This window comes from Pristiophorus japonicus, chromosome 11 (assembly GCF_044704955.1).
Source record: "Pristiophorus japonicus isolate sPriJap1 chromosome 11, sPriJap1.hap1, whole genome shotgun sequence".
In the NCBI taxonomy this organism is placed as follows: domain Eukaryota; kingdom Metazoa; phylum Chordata; class Chondrichthyes; family Pristiophoridae; genus Pristiophorus; species Pristiophorus japonicus.
This window is the reverse complement of record NC_091987.1, coordinates 64179189-64197279: the sequence shown is the minus strand read 5'-3', so window position 1 is coordinate 64197279 and position 18091 is coordinate 64179189. Positions and strand designations below refer to the sequence as shown.

At 43.1% G+C, this 18091-nt stretch overlaps 1 protein-coding gene across 1 annotated transcript in view; it reads right to left on the bottom strand.

Annotated features, from left to right (window-relative positions):
* Positions 1 to 17390, bottom strand: part of ccdc80 (coiled-coil domain containing 80) — a 41393-nt gene extending 24003 nt beyond the window's left edge. The window contains exons 1-3 of the mRNA XM_070893446.1: positions 14788 to 17390; positions 8588 to 8744; positions 6790 to 6923 (exon numbers count right to left, since the gene is read on the bottom strand). Coding sequence (XP_070749547.1) covers positions 6790 to 6923; positions 8588 to 8744; positions 14788 to 16629 — 2133 coding nt within the window. The 5' untranslated portion in view covers positions 16630 to 17390. The remainder of the gene's footprint in view (positions 1 to 6789; positions 6924 to 8587; positions 8745 to 14787) is intronic.
* Positions 17391 to 18091: the final 701 nt, after the last annotated feature.

Sequence of the window (18091 nt, the reverse complement as noted above, 5' to 3'; positions counted from 1 at the left end):
CTGCAGCCACAGTGTGCCAGTGGTGGAGGCAGAGAAGGTTTAAGGTGGTGGATGGGGTGCCAATCAAGCGGGCTGCTTTGTCCTGGATGGTGTCAGGCTTCTTCAGTGTTGTTGGAGCTGCACTCATTCAGGCAAGTGGAGAGTATTCCATCACAATCCTGACTTGTGTCTTGTAGATGGTGGAAAGATTTTGGGGAGTCAGGAGGTGAGACACTCGCCGCAGAATACCCAGCCTCTGACCTGCTCTTGTTGCCGCAGTATTTTTGTGGTTAGTCCAGTTAAATTTCTAGTCAATGGTGACCCCCCCAGGATGTTGATGGTGGGGGATTTGGTGATGGTAATGCAATTGAATGTCAAGGCACGGTGGTTAGACTCACTTGTTGGAGATGGCCATTGCCTGGCACTTGTGTGGTGTGAATGTAACTTCCCACTTATCAGCCCAAGCCTGAATGTTGTCCAGGTCTTGCTGCATGCGGGCATGGGCTGCTTCATTATCTGAGAAGTTGCGAAAGGAACTGAACACTGTACAGTCATCAGCGAACATCCCCACTTCTGACCTTATGATGGGGAGAAGTTCATTTATGAAGCAGCTGAGGATGGTTGGGCCTAGGACCCTGCCCTGAGAAACTCCTGCAGTGATATCCTGGGGCTGTGATAATTGACCTCCAGCAACCACAACCATCTTCCTTTGTACTAGGTATGACTCCAGCCAGTGGAGAGTTTTACCCGCGATTCCCATCCCTTTGAGTGCTTCCTTGCATTGCTATACTGCTGGATACAAATACAAGCTGGAACTTACTTCTCAAACAGTATAACATTTCAAAAGAAAGATAAGAAACAAACATCAAGCCCTTAAATGCTCACCCTATCCATCAGATGATGCAACCTCGTGCTCTACCCTCCCCAAATGTTAATAGTGGTAACTCTTGGGGGAGGCTGAAAATGAGAATAAAACTGGCTAATTTTAGGAAAAACTCTGGGAAATGTCTCCCTAAGACAATCAAGCAAACACCAAGACCATAATTACCCATGACACATCACTAGAAATACTTAAAGTAACTCGTACCTCTTCCTCTCCGACTTCCCAATTTCCTCAGGACTATACAGAGCCAAATGACCATCTCCAACCATCAGGCCTGTCCCAAACTTTTTACCTACGATACTTCTGAGCTGCCCTGTTTGTCAATATTGCATACTGCAAATCCTTCTGACACAACCTAGCTGCATAATGGACATTCATTCACTGTCACACTTGATGAGCACTATCATTGTATGCACTTTTTAAAATTCCAACACTTGAAGGCTACATTTTTGCCAACAGGACAAATTCGCACATAACAAAACCGAAACTGGAGGAAGATTCAGAAATTTCAAATCCATGACAGACCCTGAAGAGGCCACACTGGACTTGATTGGATCCTAGAGTATTGAGAAAGTTGAGAAAAGGGAAGATGAAGCCAGAATCCACCCCTAAGCTCAGGGCTCACTCGAATGCATATATTCATTCATAAAATCATTGCAATGCAAACTCTGTTTGAAGAAGTCGCATTAGAACATATATGTTCATCTGTTTTTCTAAGTCTGCCAGCAGAGCAAGTCACCTTGAGCAAGTCACCACCTCACATCACACTGCTTCATTCTTACTTACTATTGCAAACACAGCTACACACATCCCAAACGATTTAGATAATGCGTTTAAGGAAGTAGCACCAAGTGAGTTGAAGAGGAGCAAGTGTTGGTGGAAATCAAAAACCATGAACCTGCTGACCAGAGGGCCAGCTCAGTTTTTTCTTCAGCTATAATGCTATGGATTCAGATCTCTAAGGGCCTGCATATCAAAGGAAATTGAGGCGTCGCTTGAGTTTATCTAAGATACGCTGTAGGGAATTCCATCAGCAGCATCTATGCGTTTGTTTAGGAAGGCTTTTCTGCACTGCATGGAGTACGTGGCAACTCCAGGGGCATCTTGAGTGGAGTCCTCAGTAGCACAACACCAAAGTCCAGTGCGAGTGTCTTTGTGGATTCTCAGACTCCTGCTAAAGAGGCTTTGACCTGTAATATTCAAGCAGAGCTTTTGTCTGGCTTCATGTGCTGGGAGAATCAGAAGGACAGAGCCATCAGGTAAGGCTTCACAGACTTCATTGTAGTCTTCAGATCTGCTGCAGATCAGGGCTGATGTTGAGGATGTACTCAGCAGCTTGTGTGTTGCTGGAGAAAGATATGGTTGTTCGTTCTCAAGGTGGCACCATATCTCATCCATCTCGCCCCAATGCTCAAGTGATATTAGGTGTGTCAGAAAGTGGACAGGACTAATCAGCCATGGCAGTAGCAGAATCAGTTGTATGGTAATCTCAGAAACCAGCAGTAAGAGGTATAGTGTCCCCTGAATCATAAGTGACTTCCACTGAAACCGTGTAGCCACCCAGCTCACCAATCCTTCGACTGGGGAATCACATCAAAGTTACTGGTTAGGAGTTAGAAGCTGTACACAATACACCAGCACTAAGGAAAAGCACTGTGGGGAAAGAGATTAACAATTACACAAACTGGTGAATATACTGGTTGTATTTCAACTCTGTCCAGATAATTTGTTTCTGATTTTGGAGAATTAGGAAGCAATACAATGAAGTAGGTACAGTAAAAACAGATAGTAAGAGTTTCTGCAGATATATAAAAAGGAAAAGAGTAGCTAGAGTAAATGTAGGTCTGTTAGAGGATGAGACGGGGCAATTAATAATGTGGAAGAGGGAAATTGCAGAGACTTTGAACTAATATTTTGTATCGGTCTTCACGGCAAAAGACACTAAAAACATACCAAAATAGTTAATCAAGGGGCTATAGGGATGGAGGAACTTAATACAATCACTATCACTAAAGAAGTAGTACTTGGCAAAATAATGGGACTAAAGGTGGACAATTCCGCTGGACCTGATGGCCTGCATCCCAGGGTCTTAAAATAAGTGGTTGCAGAGATAGTGGATGCATTGGTTGTAATTTACCAAAATTCCTTGGATTCTGGGGAGGTCCCACCGATTGGAAAACAGCAAATGTAACGCCCCTGTTTAAAAACGGAGGCAGACAGACAGCAGGGAACTATAGACCAGTTAGCCTAACTTTTGTAGTTGGGAGAATGCTGGAGTCCATTATTAAGGAAGCAGTAGCAGGACATTGGAAAAGCATAGTTCAATCAAACAGAGTCAGCATGGGTTTATGAAAGGGAAATCATGTTTGACAAATTTGCTGGAATTCTTTGAGGATGTATTGAGCAGGGTGGATAAAGAGGAACCAGTGAATGTGGTGTATTTGGATTTCCAGAAGGCATTCGATAAGGTGCCACATAAAAGGTTACTGCACAAGATAAAATTTCACGGAATTGGGGGTTAGCATGGATAGTGGATTGGCTAACTAACAGAAAACAGAGAGTCGGGATAAATGGGTCATTTTCCGGTTGGCAAACAGTAACTAATGGGGTGCCGCAGGGATCGGTGCCGGGGCCTCAACTGTTTACAATCTACATTAATGACTTGGTTGAAAGGACCGAGTGTAATGTAGCCAAGTTTGCTGATGATACAAAGATGGATGGGAAAGCAAATTGTGAGGACACAAAAAATCTGCAAAGGGATATAGGCAGGCTAAATGAGTGGGCAAAAAGTTAGCAAATGGAATATAATGTGAGAAAATGTGAGGTTATCTACTTTGGCAGAAATAATAGAAAAGCAAATTATTTTTTAAATGGAGAAAAATTGCAAAGTGCTGCAGTACAGAGGGACCCGGGTGCCCTTGTACATGAAACACAAAATGTTATTATGCAGGTACAGCAAGTAATCAGGAAGGCAAATGGAATGTTGGCCTAATGGCAAGGGGGATAGAGTATAAAAGCAGAGAAGTTCTGCAACAACTGTACAGGGTATTATTGAGGCCACATCTAAAGTACTGCGTACAGTTTTGGTCTTCGTATTTAAGGAAGGATATACTTGCATTGGAGGCAGTTCAGAGAAGGTGCACTAGGTTGATTCCGGAGATGAAGAGGATGACTTATGAAGATAGATTGAGCCTATACTTGGTGTTCAGAAGAATGAGAGCTGACCTTATCGAAACATATAAGATAATGAGGGGGCTCGAAAAGGTGGATGCAGAGAGGATATTTCCACTCATAGGGGAAACTAGAACTAGGGGGCATAGTTTCAGAATAAGGGGCCGCCCATTTAAAACTGAGTTGAGGAGGAATTTCTTCACTCAGTGGGTTGTAAATCTGTGGAATTCTCTGCCCCAGAGAGCTGTGGAGGCTGGGTCATTAAATATATTTAAGGCAGAGATAGAGAGATCTTTAAGCAATAAGGGAATAAAGGGTTATGGGGAGCGGGCAGGGAAATGGAGCTGAGTTCATGATCAGATCAGCCATGATCTTATTAAATGGTGGAGCAGGCTCAAGGGGCCTATTCCTGCTCCTATTTCTTATGTTTTTATGAAGGAGAGGCATTAATGTTAGTTGAGAATGTGCAGAGGACAGTGTTGCAGAAGCTGCTTGTGATAATAGGGAGGCTTGTTATATCTCTATTTTTATGTCAATGTGAGATTTTGGTAGTCACTTTATTTTGTTTACTTTTGACTGTGAACAACCTCGCTAATTGGAATATATGAATCTTCTGAACCCAAACCACCATCTGCATTGCTTATAGATATGTGAATAAAGCAACTATAAAATATTTTTCTCCACTAATATTGTTAATTGCATTCATAAGCATATGCAAGATGTGGGACAGGCAGGTCGAAGGGAAGCAATTAAGGAAAAAATTCATAGTCCATCCATGTGTTATAAACAGTTAAATCTGATTCTGGGAAGGTGACAAACTTTATCATTGAAGCCTGCTACGTATCAGAAGATACAATTCCATGGTAGTGGGAAATATATATGTTTAAAGCTCTGTAGTTCAACGATAGCTTTATTTAATACCTTCCTAATTTCCTTTGTCCCAGTTTGAAATCCAAAAGCGATGGAAGATAGATCTTATTCCAGCTTGTAGCACTTCCTCAATTTTTCCTATCTACTGTATTGTAGCCCATGTAGAACTAAGTATATGAAGATTCTATGGGAATAGACTATACTTCATCTGTATGTTTCATGATACAAAATGCTATTCCAAATTCAATATTATTTGGAGGGTTAGTGAAGTGTTGATTTTTAAAATTATTTTTGTATCCTTGGAGATATAAATTAAACATTCTGGAATCAAGTGAAATTTAGTGTGTTAATCTTTTGCTGCATTTAATTTATTGCTTTTTGCTTCACAGATTATAGCCTAAACTATAATGTCTAACAGAGTTGGTCATTGTCCTGTTATCCAAAAGCTAGATAAAAGGAGTGAGGGTGTGTGTTATTTCCAGTGAGCAAGTTACAGTAACCAGATTGTCTGTTAAAGCCCTGGACAATGCTGCATTGCCAAATATTGTGCATATAAGGATACATTTTGGTTCATAGAGATTTTACAGGAGTGGTCCCTGGCACTGAGTAGTAGAGAAACATCTGGAGGGGAGCCTAAAAATATAACAATGCTTAGATTATCTCAGTACAGCATGGCTCTTTAAAGGGGCAGCTCAGACACTTAGCTGGAAGTCTCTTGAACAACTACCTGGTGCAGCAATCTTACTGGCTGAACTGGTATTTTCACAGCAATATCCTATTAGTCAGTATCTGCATCCTGCTCTGGCCTTGACTGTGAGTTGGTCTTTTCCATGGTTATCTTTTTGCAGAGTTGTGGAGCATGCAGCAGACAGTAATAATGTAGGAGACTCTGGCAGGGCTGCACTGTAGGATGTCCCTTGATCTGCCATCGGGATGCCAATGGTATGCTTTATATGATCCAGGTAGCTGAATGGGCTTCTTTGTATCTACAAGGAAGGGTTCAATTCCGATTCCTGGTCGGTGCTTAGTTGATCTCAGTTAGGGCAGGAGCTGGGGTGCTACAACTATTTTAGTTGCAATCAGTAATCGTGCCCCCTGATTAAAGGGGGGGCACACTCCAAAAAAAACTTTTCAAGTGCCTCCTTGTTTTTTTTTGAGGGCACTGAAACACAAATTATACAAATGCCTCCTGGCTAAAATGGGGGGGGGGGGGCACTAAAACTGGTAAATTAAACAAATTAACATTTAGACATAAAATCAAATTAAAATTTGCTTGCCGGGGGTGCTGGAGTGCTGCAACTGTCTCAATACTGCTAGATCTGTGAGGGGGAAAACTAGTCCAAGTACTTTGGGAGTGAAATTCCTCGTAAGAAAAAACAGAAGAATGCTTATTTTTCTCCATAATTACCAAGTCACTGACAGATTTGAAAGTTGCATGTTCCTGTGATTTAATTAAAGGGTCACCAATTATGGGAAGAGACAGACATTCTCCCTTAGAAAAGGAATTTCAGGTCCTGATTAGGACCTTATGGGAAATATACATGTGTGGTTGTTTTATGAGAGCATGATTGGGTATGGCTGATGCCCACTACAGTCGAATAGCCTGCTGTTTAGGCTCACATGTTGACAATACTAAATGGACAATGACCTGGCCGCTGTGCATGGTACCACAACCCAACAAAAGTCAACGGCTCAAAGCAAAGGGGGAGAGTATTGAAAAAGATAAAACTGGACAGCCTTAATGTTTTGTCAAATTAAATTACTCCGGCTGATAATGTGTTGAAGCTGACAAACTGCTGAACGTAAAACGACCACTTCAACTGAAATGGTGGCCCCACATTGATTGATGTATTAGGTGCTATGTATGAAAAATGATTTTGTCGTACCTTGATTTTCATATCTAAATCAGTTAGTACCATGAAGAACTCATTTTCAGTTATCCCATACTCCTTGCGCAGTTCAGAGATGAAATCCTGCTCCAGGTCATTGTGCCTTATATCTTTCACTGGCTTCTCATTATCTTAAGATAATAAAACACATTACCACAGTTAATATCTTCTAAAATAAGCAAATAACCAAACTTATGTTCCTGCATAAAAAAGGTAATTACATTTTTTTTTAAATACCTGATATGAACAAACTACCCACTGGGCAAGAGTGTCTGACAAGAGTGCTGTAACATTCTCAGTAATGTCCTTGTTAACAAGATCTCACATATATTGGAAGCACACCAGTACACTCTGTTCAGCTTGACTGAGTAAAACACAGCAGATTGTGGCTGCTACCACATCAGGGGTTACTGATAATTTTGGCCCTTTTGTTTTAGTTGTATTAAGTGGAATAATAATATGCAGCCAGAGACCACTTTAACAACAATTATGTCTGGCAGAACTCCACACTAGTCATCTCAAGACCTGTAGTAGTTTGTGTTGTGGGCCCAAGCCCATTTGGACCTGTGCTAAGAGTGTCCAAACCCTTGCAAGCCCAGACAGAGAAGGTTTTCATCCCATCATCCTGGACTAATTTGAGGCCAGTTTCTAAAGCACTGCAGCACCCAGTCCCACTGGGTTCCCATGTAACAGCAAGATGTAAAGCTGTTACATTGGCCTCTCATATCACTGGGATGCATGTGAGGAGCAGGGCTCTGCGGGTGCGAACGTTTCATTTCCAGTTTCTAGCAGTGAGAACAATTGACGGGCTTTTTTACCATCTGTAGAAAATTAGCAGCTGGCGGAGAGACTGCCTTGAATTCAAAAACAAAAGTTAAAAAGTAGCATTGTACATGTGAGGGTATGCAGAGTGAAACACCCATCACATTTACATCAAATGCGACATGCACCTGCATCTTTCTATCTGTACTTACTGGAATGTTCATCTCTAATTTACACCCAGAACAGCACAAATTTAAGACGGCAAAACTACTATCCAATTCAAAAAAGTGAGTAATGAGTTTAATAGCACCTTGTGGATTTTGGAGTAGTGATCAGAACATCTGACAGGTGATCTTTTCCTGTTCTCACCTCCCCTCTGCATTAATCTACTTTCCTGCCTTCCATTTTCAGTTGTGATAAAGACTCCTTACACCAACAGTCAGCCTTGCTTTTTTTTCAGAAGGTGACTGATTTGTTGTGTATTTCCAGGATTTTCTCTTTTTTTAAATAGAAATTTCCTGTATTTTTTTACTTGCCTCTGCCCTCCAATTCACCTGCTCCACCTTCCCGAGGCCCACCCAAGTAGGAATAGCGAGTGTCAGATGTAGTACAACAACTGGAGCCAACACAGGGCTCCAGAAACCAATGCACACCACACTGCCACCTTTTACCAGCATGAATCTAATCCCCGCACTCATTCCCTCAATAAAAAGATTGCACATATACGTCGCCATCGGCTCTCTAGTTCCTGCCATAATGTGGAGCTTCACTCTCGGTGGGTAGGGTCACAGACAGGTGTAACAAAAGTGTGTATGTGGCTCCACATATAAGGTGTTGCTCTGACTTTTGGAGAATCCCGTGGCAAGCATAATACAAGGGTAACACTGCAAATCACTCACAGCAGTGCCATAAGTGTAACACCAGCAAAATAATGGAAGAACATGCTAAAAATCTCAGCCGCAATCAAAGGTACGAAAGAAAACTGTAGACATTATTTCACAAAGAGAGGGAAGAGAAAGGATGAAATACTGACCCAGCTGGTAATGATCAATTTTAATCGTGCTGTTACCCAAAGGCCCAAAAATGGTGATAATTGAGATTTTTCTTAATGCCATTTCACAGACGTGCTCTAAATACTCATCTCGCTGCTGTTCGTACATGTTGTTTTGGCCATTTGGAGAGGTGATAAGCTATGAATAAGAAGGAGAAGTTCATATCGGAAAAGTAAAATCATCTAATGTTTCAATCTTTAGGAATGTTGAAGTCAAATATTGTTCTCAAATATATTACGCCCCTGAAAATGCCAAACAACATTGCTTCCCAACTGTAGAAATTCTCAAGCCGTATATATTGTACCAATTTAACGGAATAGCTTATATCCCCACATCACAATATTAATGTCGTGGACTGAATATTTACTGACTCCAGTGACAGCAGTCACTGTGAGTTTCTATGGCAAATAGATATTCTGCCACTTTTGCATCATTGCAAAGTGCCTTTGGGCGTTTGGCAGCAAAAGTGGCACCACAACTCAGCAAACTACCACGTGCGCTAAAGCCATGAAGTATGCGAATTGTCCACTTTGATTTCATGATGCATACAGTATAGAGTCTAGAACTGCAAGGAACAGCTGCTTCGAAGGAAGGACAAAGACAAAAAAATGCCAAATGCCAAATTGGTAACTCGTATCATTGAAGGCAACACCTGAATGACTTAAATATGATGGATGTATGAAATGGCTGAATGTTGTTGAAGAAACAAAATACCTGCTTATAATATTTATGCCAGGCTCTTTAAAATCTGTCAAGTTAAAGAAAATGATAAATTATTGATAAAGGGCATAAACCTGGAATTGTTTTTAACTGCTGTGTGTTGAAGTTGTAGATCAGTAGCATTACTGATCCGAGTAGACAGTACTGCCATCGCTACCCCATTTGTGACATGATGGTGCCCCAGTGTAAGTGAAGTAAACAGCAAAGCATTATAGTGGGACTAGCGGAAATGCCAATAGTAGAAAAAAGAGCTGTAAAAGAATAAACCAGGACTGGAAGGCAATTTGGAAACATGCTGTTGTGGCAAAGCATTGATAGAATATGGGCAGCAGAGTTTTAGAGGATCTGCAATTTATGGAGAATGGAGTGCCATCCAGGAAAGTGTTCGGATAGTGGAGACAGAAAGTGACAATGGCATGGATGAGCAGATGGGCCTATGGTGCAGAGATGGGAAATATAACAGAGGTGGAATTAAAACAATCTTTATGATGGAATGGGTATGGGGTTGGAAACACAGATCGTTTTGAACAGGATGCTGAGATTGTGAACTGTCTGGTTCAGCCTGAGACAGTGGCCAGGGAGAGGGATGGAACCAGTGGATATGGAGTTGTGGTGGTCGCCAAAGACGATGGCTTTGGTCCTCCCAACGTCTAGTTAAGGAAATTGTGCCTCACTGTATATAGAGGCAGTGGAAGGGTTAAGAGAAGTGGTGAAATAGAGCTGGATGTCATCAACATATATGTGGAAGTTGACCTTATATCGATGGATGATGTTGCCAAAAGGCAGCATGTATATGAGGAAAAGGAGGAAGCTGCAGATAGTGTTTTTGGGGACTCTAAAACACCTGAAGTGGTCCGGCCACATTTGGTGATTGATGGCTGTACAAAGATACTCTCAAGTTGGTGCCCCTTGGATTTGAGGTAGCAAAGTTGTGGGGCCAAACCAGGGGGAAAGAGCAGAATGGATGACCATGGACAAGGGCATCATAGGTGGAGGTATGGCGAATGGAGGGCAAAAGGTTAGACAGTTGGGAGTTTGAAAGTGCAGTGGTAAGCAACTTAGAGAAGTTTTTTTCCCCAGGGGCAGACACAGAAGGAAGTGGGGCTGGAAGGGGCTGGGAAATGTGGGTGGTGAGGGATACAAGGAAGTGGTTAGAGATGGTCTTGTTAGTGATCGAAACCATGGGAGTACAAAGACCAAGAGAGCTGGCAAAGTGAAGGGCATGGCCATGATGAAACACCCTAACTAAACAATGCACAAGCACTATACCTGATTATGATATTTAGAAAGTTGGATCAGACCAGACGAGTTTATTGAACAAAGGTTGTTAGTGATAGATGCTTATATGTGGAAAGAAACTGTTGGAATCATTTTTGCTACTTAGGTGAGAGGACTAGGACTAATTTCCTATTCCATGTGGTCCCAGACTAGCCTCAGACAATAATGTTCTGAAATAACATTATAATTTGGCACAGTTCTAGTCTAAATACCTATCTCTATGACACATTGGCTTTGTATCTATAAATATATGTTAGAACTGGAAATTTGGAAGGAAACTGAGGTGGGAGCCTGTCACGGCAAGCACTGGTCAAAGTTAAATCCACATGCTGGTGCCGACAGCATTTCTTTCTATTCTTGTAATATTTGGAATGCCAGAATATTAGGGAGAAGAAATTTAAATTAGACAAGTTATTAATACTGTATGCACATGGGTCATAATGCAGCTATCTTCCTTTTGCAGCAGTAAGGCCTTCATTTAATTATATTAATTCAACATCAGCAGTATTCAGGTGTTTAATACCAATCTCAACAAAATACTGTCGCTGGCACAAAAGCAGGAGAACATCCACCCCAGCAGCAAAACATTTTAAAAAGCAGTAACAACCTGCTTGGGTGCCTAACATTTTTCTGTATCATCAGGTGAAGGATGTTAGTGCTGGTGAGTGAAACACTTTCCATTTGACTGTCAGCATCAAGCATTTCCAAGTCAAGTATAGTTAAATGTAGAGTAAAGCTTCCTGTACTCTGCCCAGCACGAGGCTGCAAGTCAGCCTCAAAGAAACATTCCCTACTGTACCACAGTGACCATCAAGTAAGTGGTTTGTCTGAATGAGCTAGCTAATTTAATGTTACTGAGTACCTACAAAATGCTTTTATTTGACATGGCTAGATTCCTGCCTCACCAAGTGACAAGACTGCAGCCAATTGCAGTGATTTTCTTAAAAAAAAACATTAAGTTGTTACCATGGTGCAAAGGGAAACTTCAAATTTCCCCTCACAATCTTCCTATCTCCGGATCAGAAAATTAAGAGTGGTTGGCAGTTCCTACTTTTCTGTCCTCAATTACATCAAGCGGCCTGGAAATTGGTTCGCCCCCACACTGCACACGCCTAATGAGGTAACTGGTAGAACCTCGGCAAATTGGTCCATTGGCCTCATTTGCTTATTACTGTCAACTGTGGCTCCAGAGGCAGCTCGCAGATTGGGTGGCGGGGGGGAGGGGCAGGAAGCAACAAAATCGGGGGCTCAGACGCCCACCTAGGTTGTAAGGAGATTCTGGGTGAGGCAGTCCATCACTCGGGATAAATGCAGTTTAATGGCTTGCAATTGATCCTCTCTGATTATCCCATTTGTATGGTGGAACCAGTGAAATAAAAATTGTTGCCCCGAGAATGCCCAAGCCTTTTAGCAAGCTGCCAGGCCTCCGCTGCTAATTTTTATTGGGCCTTGTTAGGGGTAGAAACTTTATCGTCCCCAAACATGGAACGGGTGGCAGCATGAGCGGGGCCAGGAGGGACTTCCCGCACTGGGAGTTTCCTTGGCCTGGTCTGGGATCCACTGGGCAGCTGGTTTGTTGAACGAAAAGAGTCATACTGGCAACCATTAGCAGAAGTGGAGCACACCTGGGTATCCAGGCTTGGATTTAAACCTGGGCCTTCAAAGCCAAAGGCTGGCATTATTCAGATGTTGGCCTTCTTTACGAGGTGACAGGGAGGACCCAGCCAAAGGTTGCTGTGGCTGGGGTTGTTCGGGCCTATTCAATTTGAAGGCCTTTGCTGCAGTTCTCAATCTCCTCCATTTCTATGGTGAATGCCTGAGATCCACCCTTAGGGTGTGGACACCTGCCAGGAATACTTCAAATACTCGGGTGGGATCAGCAGCTGAGCTCCAGATGGGTGGACCTGGCATTTATGTTTGGGTCATCTATTCCCACAGGAACAATTGACAAAACATCACAAAGCAGTTTCAACTGATATTCTTGGGCTACAAAACTATTTTTCAAATGAAAAATTATTATAAGCATTAATACATAGAATGTGTTATTGGAAGGGGCAATTTTGGCCCCGGGATCTTTTTCCATTATTATTTACTATAGGGGTTAGGGAGGAGAATGAAATTACCCAAGCAGGGAAATTAATCCCCCTCACATCCAGTAAGGAGCTAAGGACACCTGCCTCTGAATGATTATTGGTTTTTGTTTTTACCTATTTTCTCTTCCATTTCTCTCCTCCACTCTTGAAGATGTTGATTCATGGCACAGTTCCACAAGTATCTCTGGTACCTCTCCCAGTGCCATTCTTTATGAGCCTAGACAGTAGTTTGCAGGCCATAGGGAGCATCATAGCTGAGCCAAATTTTGTGCTCATCTGACAACCAAACACTTGCACTTCCTGCGGGGGCTTTTGACAGCAATCAAGAGAAGGAATTCAGTCTGTTTTCTTCCCCCTTCTAGCCCAGGGTGCTGAAACCAGTTGTACCAACCCTACTATCATCCTGGCTAAGATTAACCAGTGAAAACCCAAGAGTAATTCTGCTATCTTTTGATCGGTATGGCTCAGAACCAAACCAAACTTAACCCTAACCCTTTACACACTAGACTATCAGGGGAGCCATTACTGAGATTATTACTGTATCCAGTCAGAGATGTTTCATTTTCTACATCAGAGATCCATTTCAGCCATATGTGGCTTAGATACTCATGCGACTGACCTCTGCAATTCTCCTCTAATTTCCTGCCAATGGCCCAGTCTGCACCCAGACCTTGAAATCTTAGTATGAAAGATGTAATATCTCAGCGACAGACAGTGTAACGATTCTAAGTAAGTAAAACAGTTATGCTAACATTATTAAACTTAAAATTGTGTCACTTTGTGGGACATTGCAGCTTTAAATCTTACTGGGCTGAGTTTCCCAGGCTACAAAGCAGAAATGAGCTCATTTAATGGAACAGCTATCATCTTACACATAAACCATGGGCTTTGTTTGAGCATTTCTAATGTATTGTCCTGAGAATTATAAAGTTAAAAAGCACTACTGCTGAAATTAAAAAAAAATACCTGTCTACCATTAGGGGTTCAAAGGTTAACCAGTTGGAACAACATCTGATTCAGTCCCATAACTGTTCGCAGCTGAGATGCATGTGATGTAACATAAACAAACAATGCAAGGAATGTGTTCTGAATTGTAACCTTTCAAATATTATAGTGCTGGTGTGTCTCCATTGATCTTTTTTGACTATGAAAGACATTGTGAATACAACTGGCGCTGACTAAATTACAATATTAAGTATTTCTTTTCAGTGAGAGAACAATTGTAGCACACCTTACCTTAAATTCTATTATTGTCTCTTGGTTAATTTAATTTGCATTTCCGCAGTGCAGACCATGAATTGAGTGCAGCCAATCATCATTTTTAATATTCTTGTGGTCAATTACCAAATTACCAAGCAACAAAAGGTGCAAAAATGACCTGTAACTATGTCAACCAAGTTGTTAACCCCATATTTTACTATTTATTGAATTGTTAAAAGGTATGGTAGTACCTTTTATTCAAGACATAAAATTAATATATTCCAAAATGTTGTTCATTCTTTTAATTTTTTGAGCTGTTGGGAGGCACACAAGGTTGGACTAGAATGCATGGAGAAAGCCCCTGTTGGTGACATCATGGAATGGTTTAGCAGGGGTGGGGGGTCCACTTCATATGGCTTCCAGTAACTCAGAAAAAAAGTCAAATGAAATGTTGATAAGTCGGTATTTATCTGTAAAATATGGCAAAATCTTTTGAATAAAAAATACTCCCTTGACTTGCTTTTTCCTTCAATTAAATATTTGGTATGTTAAACTATCAGAAATAATAAGCATTGCATGGATGGGATAACTGGTGGGATTTCTTTCAATTTAATATCTATTGGTTCTTATTACCTAAATATTCTACGTTCATATGAGCACTCCTTTAGTGTGTGCAACATTACAATAAACATCAAGGGCACTGTTTTAGTGAAAAGTGTTTTGCAAGCTTTGGTTCTGGGCCTGCCAAACACTGTAAGCGTGTGCGTCACTACTTTGGGCAAACGCCGTTGTGTCACTTGCATGTAATTTCATTGTGCTAAAAACAATGCGTGGTGCTCTTCCCTGTCAGTAACAAGGACAGTGTCTCTTTAATAGTTTGGAGCACTTACTACTAATCGTCGTCTATTTTCAAAGTAGTTGAGAATAGACGCCAATGACTTTGTCGTTCCTGGAATCTTCTTCGGCTGCTTCAAGACCCCTTTCTTGGTTGACTTCTTGGGTTTTTTATGATTGCGACTGGGTTCCTTTACAGGCTTAGTTTTCGGCACAGGTTTGACTTTCTTCGCTGTTTTTTCATTTTTCACCGGCTTTTTCTTCTTTTCACTTTTGACTGGTTTGCCAAGCTGCTTCTGCTCCTTCTCTCTTTTCTTAGGCACGCGTTCAACCTCCTGCCCGGTGTTTGTAGATGAGACTTTCTCAGTGTCATATTTATTCTCATATTCATTTGTCAGGATTTTATTATTTGTAGTTTTTGATTTTGGTGGCTTGACTTTGGTGGGTTTGCGTTGGGTTGGTGTCAGCGGCGGACCCTTCCGGCGATAATTCCCCTCTTTTTTATCTGTGCGGTTGTATTTGTGCCGACCTGCCTGTAGCTTTGTGTAGTCTCGGCTGGCCGCTGTGGTCTCAGGCGTGGGCACTGGTGGAAAGAAGCTGAGGGCTTTTGAGGATTTACTGTTGAGAGATTTCCTGCCGTCAGTGGAGCTCACCAGCCCATGCCGATCTCTGTGTGGGCCCTCCCGTGCTACCGGGGAGTAAGCCTCAGTTGTCGGTCTTGCTGGAGTTTCAACAACTACTGCTGGTTTGTGAAATCTTGGTGAAGACGGTGAAAACATTACATGAGATCTTGTACCACCTTGTCTCTCAGTAACAACCGTAGAAGGCACTATTGTGGTGACAGCTGTGACAGTACTTGTGGTGGGGGCTATGGTAGTTGGTGTTGGAGTTGGTGCAACAGTTGTCCTAAGTATTCTCGAGCTTCTGTGCGTGTTCAGTGATATCCTAAAGGACTTCTTAGTGATACTCTTTTTCTTTTTCTCTAATACTCTTTCTTCCCCGTTCTCCTTTGGACTTGTCACCTCAATATTCTCATTCTTTGGTGTCGGCCTGGGCAGCTCTTCTCTCTTCTTCTCTCCCTCATTGGATCCAACTACCTGCCCTTCTACACCAGCCTCTTTACACTTCTGCACGAACCCTTTCTGCCTCAACCTCTCGAATTTCCGAATTGGGGCCTGATCAATCACTTCGTACATTGCCTCCAGTCTCACTGGGTAAGGGTACGTCTCTTCCATCTGCAGATTCTTCCTCAGCAAGACCATGCTAAATTTACCTTTCTCCAGTTTCAGAAAGTCCATCAACTTGAGGACGGTCCTGGCATCCAGAGCTTCCTCCAAGATCTTCCCCTGGTTGGTGATCTTCCTGACTTTGCCGCCCAGCTCTCCTTCCTGGTGGAATAGCACGATCTGGTAAATGTGCCTCTCGGCCAGCTCGCAGTACACGTCGTCTTTGAGGAGACTGAGCATGAGCCTGTAATATCCGTCCGCGGCGTGCGGCGCGGAGATGACCCACAGCCGCTGCCTGCCCACCATCGCGGCCAGCAGGCTGGGTGTCCCCCCCGACGCGGCAATGCGGGTCATCCGGCTTCGTGCGGCTTTGCTGGTGTCCCTGACCATCCCCGAGCGGGAAGCTGCCGCGGGGCTGCCGAATTTCTCTCGGACTTTCACCGATCTGGCCGGGGGCGACCTGCTGTCGTCTCGCTGGGCTGCAATCCTGGCTGTGCCGGCAGCCAGCCGCTGGGAAGTTCTGAGCGCCCCGGTAGCTGAGCCATTCGCCAGCCGGACTAACCTCAATTGTCTTCTCCTCGCCAGTCTTCGCATGGCCGAGGGCGCCTCCGAGTCACACAGCAGCCAAAGCACCGTCAGGGAGACAAGTGCCAACAGCCCCGTCCCCCTCATATTCTGTCCGTCGCTTTGTCCAAATGTTTATTGTTACAACCCACAAACGGACACAAGCCCTGCGCCAATATTGATTGTTGGGGCCAGAGTCTTATCCCAGTTTAGTGTGAGGTGGCCGGGCGCGACGGTCCGAGATCCGATCAGCTTTTATTGCCGAAAGCACTCTGTCAAAGGCACAAGTGAGAAAGTGCTGTCACCTTCTGCCCGACAGAGACGGGGCACTTCTCCAAACGCCGCTCTCCCGCCGCTATTCCGGGACAGAGCGGCACATCGTCTGACAAGGACTGCTCCAATTCTTTTAAACAAGACACAAGTTCAAGGAACGCGGGGTTTGCTTAAACATTCCACCAAAACTCCGCGAAAAGCAGCCCGGAGGTTATTGTTATCTCTGTGGAGGTGGTCGCGATGTGGAAATCCCTTCTGTCTGCTTGTTATCCATGAACAGTCAGACTTCGGACAGTTGTGCTCACTTCTCTCCCCAACAGCGGTCTGTTCACTTTCACATCGCCATGATATGCTTGTGTTAATTTCACTCCGACGTTTCCGGAGGGCGATAGTTTCAAAGAAAAAAATGCCCCCTCGTTTGGTTTAGGATTTTCAGGAACGGTTGAATCAATGGCATGGGGAGGGATAGGAGGATCTCAGGGAGGGAACGAGTGAAATTCCACTCTTTTCTCTGGATCCGAGTCTGATCAGGGGTGGGGGGGCTCGACTGAGGACAGCCGCCACTCACAATACACAAGATCACCCACTCAAACAGAACTACCAGCTCGGCTCAACCCCGCCTCCCTCCCCTTGCACAGAGAAGGCTGCTGCTTCCAGCCTGCAAACCCGAGCCACTCGGACAAAAATGAACTTCACCGGGATTATCCGACAGGCCCACCGCCCCATCCAGCAACACGTCCAGCAATACATGTTATCGGAATTTGTTTAAAACATAAATAATTCGTTATCACTTGAAGTACGTCTTTCTTCTTCCTATTGTTTTCTCTACCATGAGCTATTTTATTACTTAGTTGATTCTCATTTAAACTGACATGCTCATTTCTTTCTGAGCATCTTTTCACTTCCTTTGCTTTCATTAACCAATTGTTCCGTCGAACTAACACGCCTCCGTCTCTTCAGTACATGGCAAAAAAAACAGCTTTAATACGGTGTAATTGGCTATTATGCAGTACTAGTTTTCACTTAGTGTCTCCAACAGGTCCTTTTCACATCAATTCATCTTCGCGCTGATGTTATCCAGCTAACTTTTTCTGCATCACCAACACAGAAATATTTTCCCTCTCCCACTGTACAACTAAATCTTCACAGCATTGGCCCCCTAATCTGCTGCCGAGCTGACAACGGGATGGCCCCGTGCACAACTATAACATTCACTTGCTGACTTACCAACAGCGTTATTTTGGTAATTTCAATGATCACATACTTTTGTGTAGAATGGAACAATCACCATTAGTAT